At 38.6% G+C, this 15732-nt stretch overlaps 2 protein-coding genes across 10 annotated transcripts in view; one reads left to right on the top strand and one right to left on the bottom strand.

Moving 5' to 3' along the window:
* Positions 1-591, bottom strand: part of LOC127363541 (coxsackievirus and adenovirus receptor homolog) — a 46342-nt gene extending 45751 nt beyond the window's left edge. For 4 of the 9 annotated variants that reach the window (XR_007884874.1, XM_051400101.1, XM_051400097.1 and 1 more), the window contains exon 1: positions 289-591. Coding sequence is in view for 8 of the 9 variants with exons in the window: in XM_051400101.1 (XP_051256061.1) it covers positions 289-503 (215 nt within the window). In the remaining variant the exon portion in view is untranslated. The remainder of the gene's footprint in view (positions 1-288) is intronic. The other 5 variants (XM_051400093.1, XM_051400094.1, XM_051400095.1 and 2 more) reach the window with 4 other exon arrangements.
* Positions 592-6013: 5422 nt separating this feature from the next.
* On the top strand, positions 6014-11834 carry tmem185 (transmembrane protein 185). Its single transcript, XM_051400087.1, has 7 exons — positions 6014-6229; positions 7070-7246; positions 7343-7550; positions 8419-8502; positions 9299-9475; positions 9830-9953; positions 10796-11834. Exons 1-7 carry the CDS (start codon positions 6192-6194, stop codon positions 11044-11046), a joined length of 1059 nt encoding a protein of 352 aa, XP_051256047.1. The 5' UTR covers positions 6014-6191; the 3' UTR covers positions 11047-11834.
* The last annotated feature ends 3898 nt before the right edge of the window (positions 11835-15732 follow it).

Here is a 15732-nt window from a genome sequence, read left to right as displayed (position 1 = left end):
GAGTTGAACTAACTCAAACACAGCGTAATGGGATCATAGCATAGAATCACATAAATGGTTTCACCAAATCAATGTCTTTATTTTGATACAGTATTTAATAATCACCACATATGATCTATATTTACCTTCCCCTAACCCTTTTGCAGGTTGCACTGCTAAACAACTAAAAGGTGCGCTTGGCATGAAGGGCGCAAATTATTTACTGAATTGTTTGAAACCACAAATATTTAATTAATTGTTAAAAAGGAAATGAACGCGGTTTCATTGGTATTGCCTTTCTTCACGTACCTTCGAGTCCAAGTCAATGTAAACCGGTAACTGCAGTCACACCACAGACCGTAGCGTCTCACCATCCAACCGCACTCTATGATATCATGTGTCGATCTCCACACAGCCACACCCGGGCCACTTGATAAAGGGATTCCCCGATCTCTTCCAGGCGCATTTTCATACCGGCATAAGTGGCGGCTTTGGGCATGATCAGCATTTTTGTTATGACACATGGGAGGACAGCACTTCAAAGAATCCTCTGCTATTGTCTTTTCTATGATCTATCTGTTCTATCATGTGACTGTGTGGGGAATTGGCCAATTGGCGCCCCCTACAGCTGCAAGCGCCCCTGCTTGCTGAGAAGGTGTCGTACACAGAAGCTGTGTGAGGGGGAGGGACAGTTCCCCCCCCCCCCACAAAAAACAAAGGGAACTGAATTTTAATACTATTGAGAACCTGATAATATTTATTTGTACAAACCACTGTATGAGTTGCTGGCACCAGCATTCTGCATGCAATCACCTGATTATCAAAATAGATTAATAAAATGAGCTGAGATAACATCTGCAACTACTTAAAACTATTTCCAAGTTCAGTTTATTAACTCAGTGTGTAACACTTAAACAAGACTGCTCAGTCTGTGTGATTCAGAGAAAAAATAACAAATGATTCACTGGGATGTGCGTTTTTATAGACTTAACACAGTAACATTCAAAACTGTTTTAAACTGTAAACATTGGTCACTTGTCAGCTTCATCAGCTTATTCCTTTTCAAAAAGGTATATGACTTTTTAATGTTTGTTTTTTTTTTTGTGCAACATTTGCAAAATCATACAGATAAATAAAGTACTTTCAAAATATAAATAGATAAAGATAAGAAAAGAAAACTGTGCAGAAGACGGGGGGTGCATTAATGTAATGCATACTGTATATATACAAGGTGGGTATAAGAGTCAGTGTCAAAGGGGGTACCGGGCCTTGTTAATGAGGCCAGCTGCAGATGGGAAGAGCGGACAAAGGGGGGGGATCCACTGTAAGTCTGTCACACCTCGACTTTCTTCCAAATAACACACATTTCATTCATAATATAATAGATACAGGCTATAATACATAGGCTATAATATATATGATATAATAAATACAGGCCTTATTGTTCATGCACATTTTTGTTTTTGTGAATTGTGTGAAATGGCTTACAAAAATAGGTAATACAAAACGATTATGTGGTCACCAAGGTGATTTTGTGCTATTTAGAATATTTATTCTATATATTATTTGTACATTATTTGTAATATTATATATCCGAGAGCTCTCTGCTTTTTTCTATATCTAATTGTATATATTCTGGCACATTTATGTATATAGTGTATATTTATGGATGTCCTTGTGGTTCTCTAAGTTCTGATAACTTATACTTTCATATTTTGTGCAGAACTTTCTTCTGGCAATGTTGGAGGTGGAGATTGTGAACCTTAAAAAGTGCAATCAAGAAATATAATTCTCTGCCTCACTTATGTTGTTATAATATACGACGGAGTATTAGGGCCATACCAAGAGAATTTCTTTGGGGGGGGGGAATAAAGTCGTAATATTACCAGAATAAAGTCGTAATATTACCAGAATAAAGTCGTAATAATAACGAATAATGTTCAAAAGAAGCAGTTTCTTCCAAGTCCGTGTGGTTCTTTCTTCAAAATAGACACAGTCGTTTGCACAATCGTTTCAAATTCCTAATACTGATAATAATTTGTAGTATTTCCTTATGTGTGAAACCGATACCAAAGTATAACTTCACAAGATGCTCAAAATTCCTAGTTTTAACCCGGGCGGGGGGAGATTGCTCTTTCTTGTAAGAGTTCTCAAAAAATGACTACTTTATTCTTGTAATGTTATGACTTCATTCTCGTAATCCCCCCCCCAAAAAAAAAAAAATTATCTTAGTATGGCCCTAATACTCCGTCATATATTATAACAACATAAGTGAGGCAGAGAATTATATTTCTCGAAAATAAACTCAGCAGAAGCTGAACCATCCTGGCTGTAAGTTCAGTCCAGAAGAACTTTAAAGAGATGTTGTTGTACAATAGCCTATTTCTAAATCTCAACAACAAATCATTTCAGTTTATATTACGTTATAAAAAATAAGTTGGCGTTAGCTCAGTGTAACTTCACAGAGGTATGAGTCATAATAAGGAATGAAGTAGTACTTGCTCAAGAGGTTTTCACATTACAGAAATAGAGGCTGTGTTTCTCTGAAAATAAAATAGTTGTATTGGCCGATTTCCAAAAATAATATAGTTGTATTGGCCGATATGAAAGAAGAGCAAAACGTGTCTTCAATGGCAATGAATGTAAGTGAAATTATATTAATTGTTGACTCAAATAACTTTAATGTTGTTAATTACTGCATTCAGTTCAGTTATCATCTACTGTTAGCATTTGTATTAAAACATCTGGATCTCTGAAATACTGGAAATATCAGCCATTCCAGGATTTTGTGGGCTTTTTTTTTTTAATTTCTGATTTCACCACATGTTGTGATTTTTTTTAGACATTTTTTTGCAGTGAAATTACAGGAGAAAGAGAATTAATCCCCTTAAAGGGCAACTTCTTCCAGAGAGAATAAAATCGACTGTTTGGAGGTTTAATGTGAGACGTTTGTATTGCACACGTCTGCATCTTTAACATTATGCTGCTGATTCCACTGGTCCTATGCTCAGTGTGGACCTGTTCCCTTGGACCTGCACAGGCAAAGCCTCTCTTGTTCTGTTGGTTTATCCTCTTTGTCTCACCAAAACAAAACAATAGTGGTATTTTGTAACTAATCTAGAGGAAGAAATGACTGATTACTGCTAATTAATGTGTTAGTTATAGTAGTTTTAGTGCAGTTTTTTAAATCAGTGGACCTCTGTGGCAGATATATCAGGCCCTAATAATGACTTTGTCTAAATTATAACCTCACATCTTGTGATCATCATGACATAATTGGAGAAAAACCTGAGGAAAAAAGGAAACTTTTCATCCATCTTTTGATTTGTTAAAAATTGAATGGATCATTTTATTTGAAAACCCACAGGTCAAAAAGAGCAAACGATAACATGACAAAGAGCAAACATAAGCAATTCAATGTCAAATGACAGTTCTCTGAATACGAACCTCTGCCATCAGGGAGAAGACTGCATGTGCCAAAGTGCAAATCAATCAGACTGAAGTTATCGATCGTCCCGACTTCTATCAAGCTGCTGAACAACAAAACTAAATCATAGTTCAATAGGGCAATGTGCAATAAACAAAGCAGCACCGTAGCACTTTAATTCTTCAAGTCTCTGACAGTCTCTTTTTAAGCTGCCACATTGTTAAAATGTCTTCCATGTTTTGAGATGTTTTTATGTTGATTTTGTAAGTGGTTTTTTTTATGTGTGCCTGTTGTTGAGGTATGTTTGTTTCTGTGAAGCAACAAACTGTAGCATTGTGCCCAAGACAAACTTCCCCTCAGGGACAATAAAGCTTATTCTATTCTAAGATACTCCGTCTGCTCTCTTTCTGTCAGTGAGATCTGTTAGACTTCAGACGAGGAAGCGACTCTGCAAACTTTATAAAACATGTTTGGGCCTGTGAGCCTGTTTCCTGCACTACATATAACCAGTTAAGGTTTCTGATTTTACATTTTCATTTTTTACTGCACTCAAAGTGGGGAAATAGAAATGAAGTAATTCATTGAATAAAGCTTTACCATGAGACAACAGTATGGGGATTCCTTTCAGCTGTCTCCAATTTATTCTGCCTGAGCGATCACCCCTGCAAACAGATTTCATTGAGGTTGCACAAGATAGATAGATAGATAGATAGATAGATAGATAGATAGATAGATAGATAGATAGATAGATAGATAGATAGATAGATAGATACTTTATTCATCCCGAGGGAAATTCAAGCATCCAGTAGCAGCCTACAAACATACATTAAACATACGTTAAAATAGAAAACTATACAACAAGTAATAGTAGAAATAAAACAGCTTTTATAAATAAAATTGCTTTTATTAAACTATGTGCAATTTAAATTTAAATTTATTTCTCTGGGAAACCAAAGGTTGAGCTGTGAGTTAATTGGTGAATTAATGAGGGTATTGAGAACTGTAGAATTTCTCAGGCAGCCAAACATCTGGTATTGTGACACACCGAACTGACGTCAAAGAGACAAGCAGAGACAAAAGCCGACTGTTCTCTCACCTGTGTCTTTGCCAAAAGTAACACCTTTCCCTCTCCGCCCTGCTGATCTTACGAGATACAACAATGTTTGTTTTCTTTATTTCATTCATTTGAATGGGGTTTATTTAACGGGTGTGGTTTTCAAAGCTTAAGAAAACACACTTTAAAAAGGTTTAACATGCACAACATAAAACCTGATAAAGCAAATATTTGTCTTTATTTGTACCACAACCTTTTGTTAGTTGTGCTTATAATTGGAGATTAAGTGAGATACACAGGATTAAACTATATTTATTCATAAAATGTTTACATAAGGATACTTTTTGTTCAGTGATGGTTGTGTGCATAATGATTAACATAGTGACTTAGAGTTTCTTGGCACATTTGGTTTGTCCTCCAATAATGAGAAATGCAAATTTAATCACCATAATGAAGCTCAGCAGGCCTCAAAGGGGCTGTATAGACAGAGACACAGGAATGCACAGGAATGCCTAATGCAGTTCTCAAACTGTGGGGCGTAGAGCCACTGTGGGTGGGATGTGGATGACCAGGGAGAAATGGAGTGGAACAAAGTCGGATGAATATAGATAGAGAGATAGATAGAAATACTTTATTTATCCCCGAAGGGAAATTATAATGTTATAGCAGCTGATTAAGAGTCAATTATTATTATTATTATTATTATTATTATTATTATATCATTTATGTAGGGAAAAATAAAGAGTTTGCTGCTGCTACTGTGCTGACATTTATTTCACTAAAATTTGAATTGGATCATTTTTTTATTACTTTGGTTTCCATTGTTTCATTGTTAATGATTGCTAAAGAGTGTGGGGTGGTGGGCTGTGATTTTTGGTTGTTGTTAAGATAAGATAAGATGTTTCCTTTATTAATCTCCCCGTGGGATAAATTCAGGTTCGACACAGCAGCACCGGGGAAATGTAGTGCAAATAGATGAGAAGAGTAAAAATACAATAAAATAATAATAAAGATATAATATGTAAAATAATATATGTATATAAAATGTGCAATAATTCATGTGCAATAATTACTTTGCAATCTATTGCCCATGTGCAACTGCTGCTGCTACTATTTATAGTGTTATCTGTTGTTTGTGGATTCTTACAGTTTTTTCTCTTGTACATAGTGTTTTTTATTATTTCCCTACTCCTACTGTTTTTTTTATACTGTTCTTTTCTCTATCCACTTTGCTGCTGAAACATTGAACTTTCCCCATTGTGGGACAAATAAAGGAACATCTAATATCTAATCTAATAGAAAATATAAAAACCATAATGAATATACACTATATGCAATAAGGGGGAATATGGTGTGCACAAAAATATTATAACACATGCAAAAGTTTGTGATAAAAGAGCCGAACATAAGGTTATTATCACATATATAAAAACATAAAAACATTTACATTTAATTGTATTTTTCTTTTTTTTTTTTTTTAAATCTCTTGGCTGACGTCAGGCGATTGCCGGAAACAACTCGGCTATCTTCGGGCTGGTCACGTGATCTCCGAAGAGGAGGCGGAGGAAAAAAAAAAAACAAAACCCAAAACACACGGGCTAGCAAAGAGCCGTCATGAAACCGACCCAAAGAGCTCATCTACCAGCGGAATTCACAATGTGTGGCGTTCAGATTCGGCGGTGAATTAGTTCCAGACACGGGGAAACCAAACTAAAGTGTTTTTTTTACACCATGAATTTAAGAGGACTCTTTCAGGACTTCAATCCCAGGTAACGTCGAGCTAATGAGACGAGCTAGCACGGAAGCTAACTGAACGCTGGTTTGTCGTTGCTCGGCGGGCGAAAGCATTCACTAAATGTTGTTGTTTTTAGACGTGTGGATAGTGTTTACACATATTTCTGGTGGTTGAATAGATACTTAAGAGGTAACCGTGAGCCGTGAGTGTTATAGTTTAAGAGAAAAGAAAGTATTTTGGCTAAACGAGGCCTGGCTAACAAGACAGCTAAGAGATTTTTTTTTTTTGTACGTCGCTTTTTTAGAAACAAACGTAAAGTGCGATTTTTAGTCAATTCCTCACTCATATTATGTGTTATTATAGCCCAGATATGTGTTTTTAACTGTAGCACATAACGTCTCTCTTCTAGAATAATAATAATAATATAATAAGGTAATGGGAACTACACAAATGAGCCAGAAGTTGTTAGAATAATTGACAAAATCATACATAAATTGTGGATTTTGAGTGTAATAAGTCGTTCAGTGAGGTTTTTACATCATTAGGTGGTTAGAAGAGTGTAATGTAGTGACAGTCCTGGTTTTAATGCAGGTTAGTTGGGACTATTTTGCTGTTTTGACCCTCACATTGTATTATATCTCCGTCCTTTATAAGGTCTAGAGGTGTCTCCATCATCCTAAACTTTTTAAGGATTATTATGTTTTATAACTGTTATTCCACCTTTTTATATGCTTCTATATCTTCCACACATCCCATCTGTTTTTAAGATAAAAAAAAAAAAAAAGATTGATTTGACCCTATTTGCTCCAAATACTAAGGTTACTTATGGTCACATTGACTGTCCAACGTTTCTCTCCCTGTCCCCCTGTTGCAGTAAGTTCCTGATCTACTCCTGTCTGCTGCTCTTCTCCGTGCTGCTGTCCTTGAGGCTGGATGGGGTCATCCAGTGGAACTACTGGGCTGTGTTCACCCCAATATGGCTGTGGAAGCTGTTGGTCATCATCGGGGCCTCCGTGGGCACCGGAGTCTGGGCACACAACCCCCAGTACAGGTAGGTTTATTTAACGTGTGGGCATTTGTGGCTTACTGGTCCGCAGTCAGGTTATAATTCAGCCTTCTTGTATCATTTATTTTCATCCTCTCTTAGGGCCGAAGGGGAGACGTGTGTGGAGTTCAAAGCCATGCTGATCGCCGTGGGACTCCACGTCCTGTTGCTGATGTTCGAGGTGTTGGTGTGCGACCGCGTGGAGAGAGGGAACTACTTCTGGCTTCTCGTCTTCATGCCCCTCTTCTTCGTGTCGCCCGTTTCTGTGGCAGCTTGCGTCTGGGGGTTTAGACACGACCGCTCCCTCGAGGTAAGGAACCGGACACGTGTGAGGATAAACTGACACCGGAGGAAACCGGTGCGAAACCTATGACGGAGTGTTAGGGCCACTAAGAGAAACTTTTTTTATTTTTTGGGGGGGAAATTACGACAATAGAGTCATATTATTAGGTATTTGAGAATAAAGTCATAATATTACGAGAATAAAGTCACAATATTAGGTCTATGAGAATAAAGTAGTAACATTACGAGAATAAAGTCGTAACATTACGAGAATAAAGTCGTAACATTACGAGAAAAAGGTCATATTATGAGAAAAAAGTCATATTATGAGAAAAAAGTCATAATATTGCGAGAAAAATGAAGTCATATCTTGATTACTCTATCGAAGCTTTTTTCTCCTTAAAACTTTTTCTTTAATTGCGATTTTATTCTCGTATTATTACGACTTTATTCTGGTAATATTATGACTTTATTCTCGTATTATTACGACTTTATTCTGGTGTTATTATGACTTTATTCTCGTATTATTGCGACTTTATTCTGGTGTTATTATGACTTTATTCTCGTATTATTGCGATTTTATTCTCGTATTATTACGGCTTTATTCTCATAATTTCCAAAATGTTATTTATTTATTTATTTTTCCTCTTAGTATGGACACTTGGAATAGTTTGTCTGTTTTTTGTGTTTCCGTTCGTCGTTGTATGGTGCACTAGTCACAATAAACACTTTAATCCTTCTGTTCCCCGTGCAGGACAACTTTAGATAAAGTAAGCAGTTAGAGTTCGGTGTCCTCGCCCGTATGCAGAAGATAAGACGTCTGATCTGAGGTTGCGTGTCAAGTTTTTGGGAGAGATGTTACGAATGATAACTTCCTTCCTTCTTCCTCTCCTCAGCTGGAGGTGTTGTGTTCAGTTAACATTCTCCAGTTCATCTTCATCGCTCTGAGGCTGGACAAGATCATCAACTGGCCTTGGCTGGTGAGAAAACATTAGTTTGTTTTTGTCCACACACGTTTAAATCCCACACACATATTCTGTATGTTCATTATGCTCTCAAAGTATTGGATGTTAAAAGTAAAGACCACTGGTGATAATATTGTCAACCTGTACTCATTCTGCAGCAGGTACACATATACAAGTGTGTAATTGAACACACCAACTTTGAGCATTAACGTTTGTTTGTATGTCAGCCTAAAGTTGTGGGATTACCAAACTAGCTTTGTTGTTTTAAGTCATCAAAGTAACGTTATATTGTCCGTGTGCCACATATTGTTAAATGTGAGTTGTCATAGTATTCATAATAGTGATTGTTATTGCAGCCGAATCCATAACTATAATGGGAGGAGCCGATAATGCACTGCAGGAATAAAGTCAGTGGGAGGTGTGTGTCTGTGTGTGTTGGCACTGTGTCGTCTATAAACAGTCGGTAGAAGAACTACTGACCTCTTTTATTTCATTAAATCTTATATGTATCTGTAATCTAAAATCTTACATAAGTACTGGCAGCAAAATGTACTTAATTGAATCAAAACAAATAAAGTCATCCTGCAAATGGCCCATTTAGATTTTATCATTTTATAAATTATTGGAATATTAATACTGATTTATTGACATGAACACAAACTTATATAAAAAAGTCACTATAGCTAATAGATAAATAAATAATGGAGTAAAAAGTACAATATATATGATTGTATTGTTTTGCTCGTAGCCAGTCTATGTGTTGAATAACGTGACGGTGTGTCGTGGTGATCCCCGTTTGCGTGGTGTTCAGGTGGTGTGCGTCCCGCTGTGGATCCTGATGTCCTTCCTGTGCCTTGTCGTCCTCTACTACATCATCTGGTCCGTCCTCTTCCTCCGCTCCATCGACATCATCGCGGAGCAACGGCGAACTCACATCACCATGGCGATCAGCTGGATGACCATCGTCGTGCCCCTCCTCACCTTCGAGGTGAGGTGTTTTTTGGGCTTATGTTAGCCGACGTCCGTCTCACCAAATTAAATAGAACATTTGAATCTAAAGCAACTTTATTACTGGTATTTAATGTGAACAGCCATTTTCAATGTACATTTTGCATGTATACAGGACATCCTGGAAGTTATGAATACTGGATATCGGACTAAAAAGGTTTTATTTAGGGGTGAAAAATGAACTATTTACCATAAATACTGTTCAAGAGTGTTAACTATATCTTATTTGACTTTTAAAATATAATGTTTACCATCCTCCTGTATATATGTGTGTGTGTTAAATATAAAGCGTGCACCGTTTCCTCTCTTTTACCTATAAAATGTGTCTCTTCAGATCCTTCTGGTGCACAAGCTGGACGGCCACAACAGTCTGAGCTACGTGTGTGTGTTCGTCCCCCTCTGGCTCTCCCTGCTCACGCTCATGGCCACCACGTTTGGTCAGAAGGGAGGGAACCACTGTGAGTATTTAAAGCCAGTAATGTGCTGCTGGCTGCTCAGTGTTTTCCACTGGGACTTCTATTCTGTTAAACACTAGAGTTCCTCCTCTCACAGCAGTGATAATAGGCTTTTCATAGGTTTTCTCCTTGACATAGCTTTTTGTAAAATCTTGCCGTCTACAGTATTTATGACCTAATTTGTCAATCAGTTCTCATCGACAGCTGAAGCTGCTGTTGATGAACAACTCAGAATATACTGTGTCTCCTATAAAACTGCAACGATTGATCAATTAGTTAAATATTCAATTAAATGCCAACAATTTTAGTAATTGTTTTTAGTCATTTTATAGAAAAATCTGTCAAAATTCTCTGATTTCAGATTCTCAAATGTGAATATTTCCTGGTGTCTTTAGTCCTCTGAGACAGTACACTGAATGTCTTTGGGTTGTGGACAAAGCAAGACATTTTAGGATGTCTCCTTGGGAAACAGTGATCAGTATTTTTAACCATTGTCATTGTCCCTACTGTCATTTTAAGGATTAAATAATCAGTTAATTGAGAAACTGTATTAAATTATTATTAGATGCAGCTCGAATATACAGATATTCAGTTTATCATAAAAAAAGGTGACAAAACCAGCAAATCTTCACATTTGAGATAAAAATAGATAAAAATAATTCTTACGATAACTTGATTGTCTCCAAATGTTTCTTTGTTTTGTGTCCGACCAACAGTATAAAACCTAAAAGATAATCTGTTTGCATGCATGACAAAGAAAACCATCCCATCCATTAATTGACGAATCGTTGCAGCTCTAATTGTGCCGGATTGTTAAGCTCCGCTCTGTCCCGATCTTCCTTTAGGGTGGTTTGGCATCCGCAAGGACTTCTGCCACTTCCTGTTGGAGCTCCTCCCCTTCCTGCGAGAGTACGGCAACGTGTCCTACGACCTCCAGCGCAGCGAGGACCCCGAGGCGGCCGAGGATCTGCCCGTCCCCGAGCCGCCGCCGAAGATCGCCCCCATGTTCCACAAGAAGACCGGCGTGGTGATCACGCAGAGCCCCGGGAAATACTTCGTCCCGCCGCCTAAACTCTGCATCGACATGCCGGACTAAAGCGCAGCGTCAGAGCTGGAGGGACGGGGGCTGCTGTATGGATGTGTTCAACTCACCGAGCCCAAACAGCAGAGGACACTGTGTTTGGTTTTTAAAATCTGCTGTCCTGAAGGATCTGGTCCCCCTCACCTAAAACTCTGCATCAGCATGGCGGGCCAGAGTGACACATTAGAGCCAGATACGGCCACGGATTACTAACGGATCCAGAATCCTCACAACACCGGCCGTCTGAAGGTAAAGACTGCCTGACTCTGTCGAGGATTGAAAGGTGGAACCAAAAGAAAGGACTGCTTTGTTTTTCACCTGCTTAATCCTAATTGTATCCATTCTGAAAAAGGATATTTCGGGGGGGGGGGGGAGAGAACTGACCACAGAAGCGTCTCCGATGAGACATAACTGACGAGCTGGATCTGCGTGGACTCCAGTGTTTGACTCTGTACCGGCAGTAGATCTTTAGCTGTAGGTTCGGACTCGAGGACGATGCTTGCCTTGGCTTTGTGATGGGGACCATTTGAAGAGACTTTCTAGCTTTGGGATCAGTGTAACCCTTTATCGATCCTGTTCTCACTTTTTGACCATGCAGGTGGAGAAAACAAGGTGGGAGGGGTGGGGTTGCAGTTAAAGGAAGGGTTAACTCTTTGTTCCAGGTCTGTCTTAGTGCAACGCTTCCATGCCCACATGTATACTGAAAGCATTACTGGTAGCTGTGATTATTCCTCATGTCCGTACCGGCTGTGGAGAGATCTCTTCCTAACTCCATAACAATTTAAGAGACTTTGGGGGGCGCGGCCGGCTCGCGGCTTCAGAAGTCTGTACCTTCCAAAGATTGTCAAAGTTAGTACAAAATGCCCTGTTTTAATGCGACGCTGCACAAGAGACGCTAACGCAGAGAAGGAATGTCACACTAAAGACGACCACCGCTGACACTTTATTAGTCAAACTCTGAAGCCTCTTATTGGCTTCAACTGAACCTTTAGTATGAATTTTAGGCCCGAGGCACGAAGAGCGGATTTTGTCAACCCCCCCCTCTTACATCAGAGTCGAACCAGGAACGGATCTCTCTCCGATCGCAGCCACTCGTCCAATCTACACTCCCCATGCGGATGTTGTTTTTAAGACAGGCCTGATATAAAATTAGTCTTTCCTTTAAAAAAAAAAAAAAAAAAAGAGAACAATGGAAACGGCACTTTTGTTACTCTGTTCCAAGATGAGTCCTGTCAGGTTGGTTTTTTTTTTTTTTTTTATTCTTGTTTTTTGTAAATAACAGATGTTGTCAAGTTAGGGACCAGACTGGAGATGGCAGGGTTGAAGGTTCGAGGAAGAGCTGGAAGAAAAAGAATTTTTTTTTTTTTTTTTTAATCAAATCAACCACTTCTATTGGAATGTAACCTGCAAAATAATCACAATCAAATCAAGACCGCGTCGAACGAGTCGCAGTGAATGAGATCCTCAGCTGACTGTTTGCCATCTACAGTCTCATTCTTCTCTCTCTCTCTCTCTCTCTCTCTCTCTCTCTCTCTCTCTCTCTCTCTCATATACAGGACTCCAAGCACATAATCAAGTAGAAAACTACACACATTGGCTTTAACTAGTGGAAACAATGAACAATCGCAAACTCCTTTTTTTTTTTTTTTTTTTTTTAATCCCACATCTGATTGAGTAGAGAGTGTAACTCCTGAGATTCCCTGTGTGTGTGTGTGTGTGCGCGCATGTGTGTGTGCGCATGTTGCCACATTTTCCTCAATCTATCAAGTTACTCAGAAAAAGCAAAAATAATGATCTTATTTTATTTTGTTGGGAGAACCTGACTGCTGGAGCGTCCGGCATGCTGTGTGTACATTTATTTTTTACATACTGTCTTTTTTTCCCCATTAAATTGGTCTGATTTACTCACTACTCTCCTTTAATGCTGCAGGTAGAACAACCGGAGTGTCTGCTGGTGATAGCTGGTGCATTCCCCCAGTAATCACACATTGTCACTGTTTTGTCCATATATTTATTTTAGAATTAAACTAAGACAAAAAAAAACACAGTTAAACTGCATGATGTCATTATGTTACAGTGTTTAACATGAGTCGTTTCAAATAATGGGATTTTATTCATTGTCTGGGTTCATGTGCGATAGCAGTGGCTACAACATCTTTTTCTCTTCTATGATTGGTTAATTACGGAAGCCGAGAGCGGCCATGGATTTTTCTTTTTTTTTTATGCACTGTTATCGTAATAATGACTTATCTCGTTATCTCGATATAACAAAGATTGTTTTCTCGCGATAACGAATTAATTAATAATGTGTTTGTCTTGATTTCAACCTACAAGAGCTGCCACTTTTGGCTTCCGTAGCCACTGGCTGTAGTAAGTAAGTTACACTTTACGTTAGTTTGTTTACTTGACTGGGTTTGTTTAGGGGTTACCGGTTAGCAGATGAGAGGCTGACAAACTCCTGTTTATCTGGCTGCGAAAACAAAAGTCTTACTGTTATATCGTGATAATTAAATAATGAATTCGTTATCACGAGAAAACAATCTTTGTTATATCGAGATAACGACATAATAAGTCGTTATCACGAGAAAACAGTGCATAAAAAAAAATATCCATGGCCGTTCTCGGCTTCCGTAATTAATATAGTTGAATTGATTCAATGGAGCCAACACTAAAATCGGAAGTTGTTTCAGTTCAACTCGCTCTGATTCAGCTCTGGGGTCACTGCACAAGAAATACTGCCATGTTACATCATCTGTGTTTGGCCAGTTGTCCATCGGGATAAGTATAAATACTTGCAGTGATTGGTGCTGCTGGGAATTTCCAGCACAGGGTGTGAGCCACATGTCAGCTTCTGCAATGTGAGTGTAGGCGAAGAAATTAATCTGAATGATTCATTGGTGTCTTACAGCTCGCTAAAAAACATCCGGCTCAAGTTATATAATTAGCTACGCAAGTTTTAGATTTTCTCTCACAATAAACACTCAAGTTTGCGTGGTGACACATTTGAAGTGCAGATTTACCTGAAAAGCCTGTACGGCCTGGTTGTATCAATACTGTAACCTAGAGGGAAAATCATACAAGTTTCAGTGGTTGCCTAAGAGGGATTTAAACCAAACAGAAGCTAAATGTATTATATAATGATTTTGAGAATACGAGTTTAAAACTTGCAAAAGTGCAGAATGCTCCAACAGATCCAGCGGGGATAAAGCTTTCACTCATTCCACTCATTCCACTCATTCATTCATTTCTTTTTAGCCTCGAGCTTCAGCCACATACATGAAGTATAAGCCCCAGAAGTGAGTGAGCGTGTGCACATTTACTGTTTTCAGACCGGTGCAGTCGGTGAAAACTGTGGCTCTTTAGCAACATCTAGTGGACGTTGTAGGGAGCTGCTTCAGCAGTCCTTATCATTTAATTAAATACCATCACAAAATAGTGGGAAATGACCATTACACTTTCCCAGAGCCCAAAATGTCTGATCAGGAGTCCAAATCCCAAATATATTGGATCATATAGGACAAAAAGCAGCAGCCTTACATTTGAGAAGGTGAAACCAGCAAATATTTGGCATTGCTGCTTGAAAAATGATCCATTATTGACCCAATTGTTGCCCTTTAATTTACTTTCACTCAACTAATCGTGGCTGCTCCACTCTTCTATACCTCCCACTGTTCTTAGGTCATTTTATTTTTGGGGTTTAACTTACTAATTTTTACATTTACCACCTGAGGAAACTCATGGCACTCAATAGATACGACTGGAGCCTGCGTATCATTATATTTATTAATGCAGTTACATAAGGTCTTCAGTTATCTGTTTAAAGGGAATTGCTTTGAATGAAGAGGATACAGGTTCCTTCCTAACAAATGGTGTGAGAGACTCTTCCTCAGGAAAGTATAACCACAGCTTCTGTGATAAACACATTCAATAAAACTGGACTAGTTAATTATAAAGCCATAGTTTGGTGAATGAGCGAGTGAGTTTGAGTGTTTGACCCATTAAATGGAGTTCATATTACGCAGCATTTTATCTCAGGCGATGTGGAGTAATGTAGAAGAAAGGTGACAAGTTACTTTCTACAGGGAGTAATTCAGTAAAGTAATGCATTACTTTTTTTAAAATAATAACTCCAACACTGGTAAAGAACCTGTAAAATATGTCCAGAACCTCATCAAGAATACTTTGAGTAGTTATAATGCCACCAGATACAAACACACCGCCCAGTTGCTCTCCTTTTAAAGACACTCCACTTAGACATCTTAAAGAAGGTTCCTGAGCCACCTTCTTTCTAAAAGCCTCAAGCTTCTAGAGCCTTGTTGCTTTTTCCTGTGAGCATGTCACTGAGTTTAACCTCTCTCCCAGAATGCATTTCACAGCCAGACCTTTTGTTAAGTTATCAAAACTCTTGCAATTGCCCCAAAAGAAAGAAGTGGATTTAGAGTTTACCGCAGCCTCTCTCTGGCCTGCACACAAAGTTGACCCCACCTGCATTAACGAGGGCAAACTAATCAGCCCTCCCACCATCACCTGTGTGCCCCCCAGTTCCAATCCCATATTCATCAGATAGCCCTATCCCCCCCCCCCCCCACAGCGCTCAGATTCATAACCTAATGACACATTAAAGTGCTCGAGGTTGAGAAAGAATCCGTTACACATTCACTCATTCAATCACTTAACATCTGCATTAACACAACAACCGAA

This window comes from Dicentrarchus labrax, unplaced genomic scaffold (assembly GCF_905237075.1).
Source record: "Dicentrarchus labrax unplaced genomic scaffold, dlabrax2021, whole genome shotgun sequence".
Taxonomy (NCBI): Eukaryota; Metazoa; Chordata; class Actinopteri; family Moronidae; genus Dicentrarchus; species Dicentrarchus labrax.
This window is presented reverse-complemented; position numbering and strand designations above follow the sequence as displayed.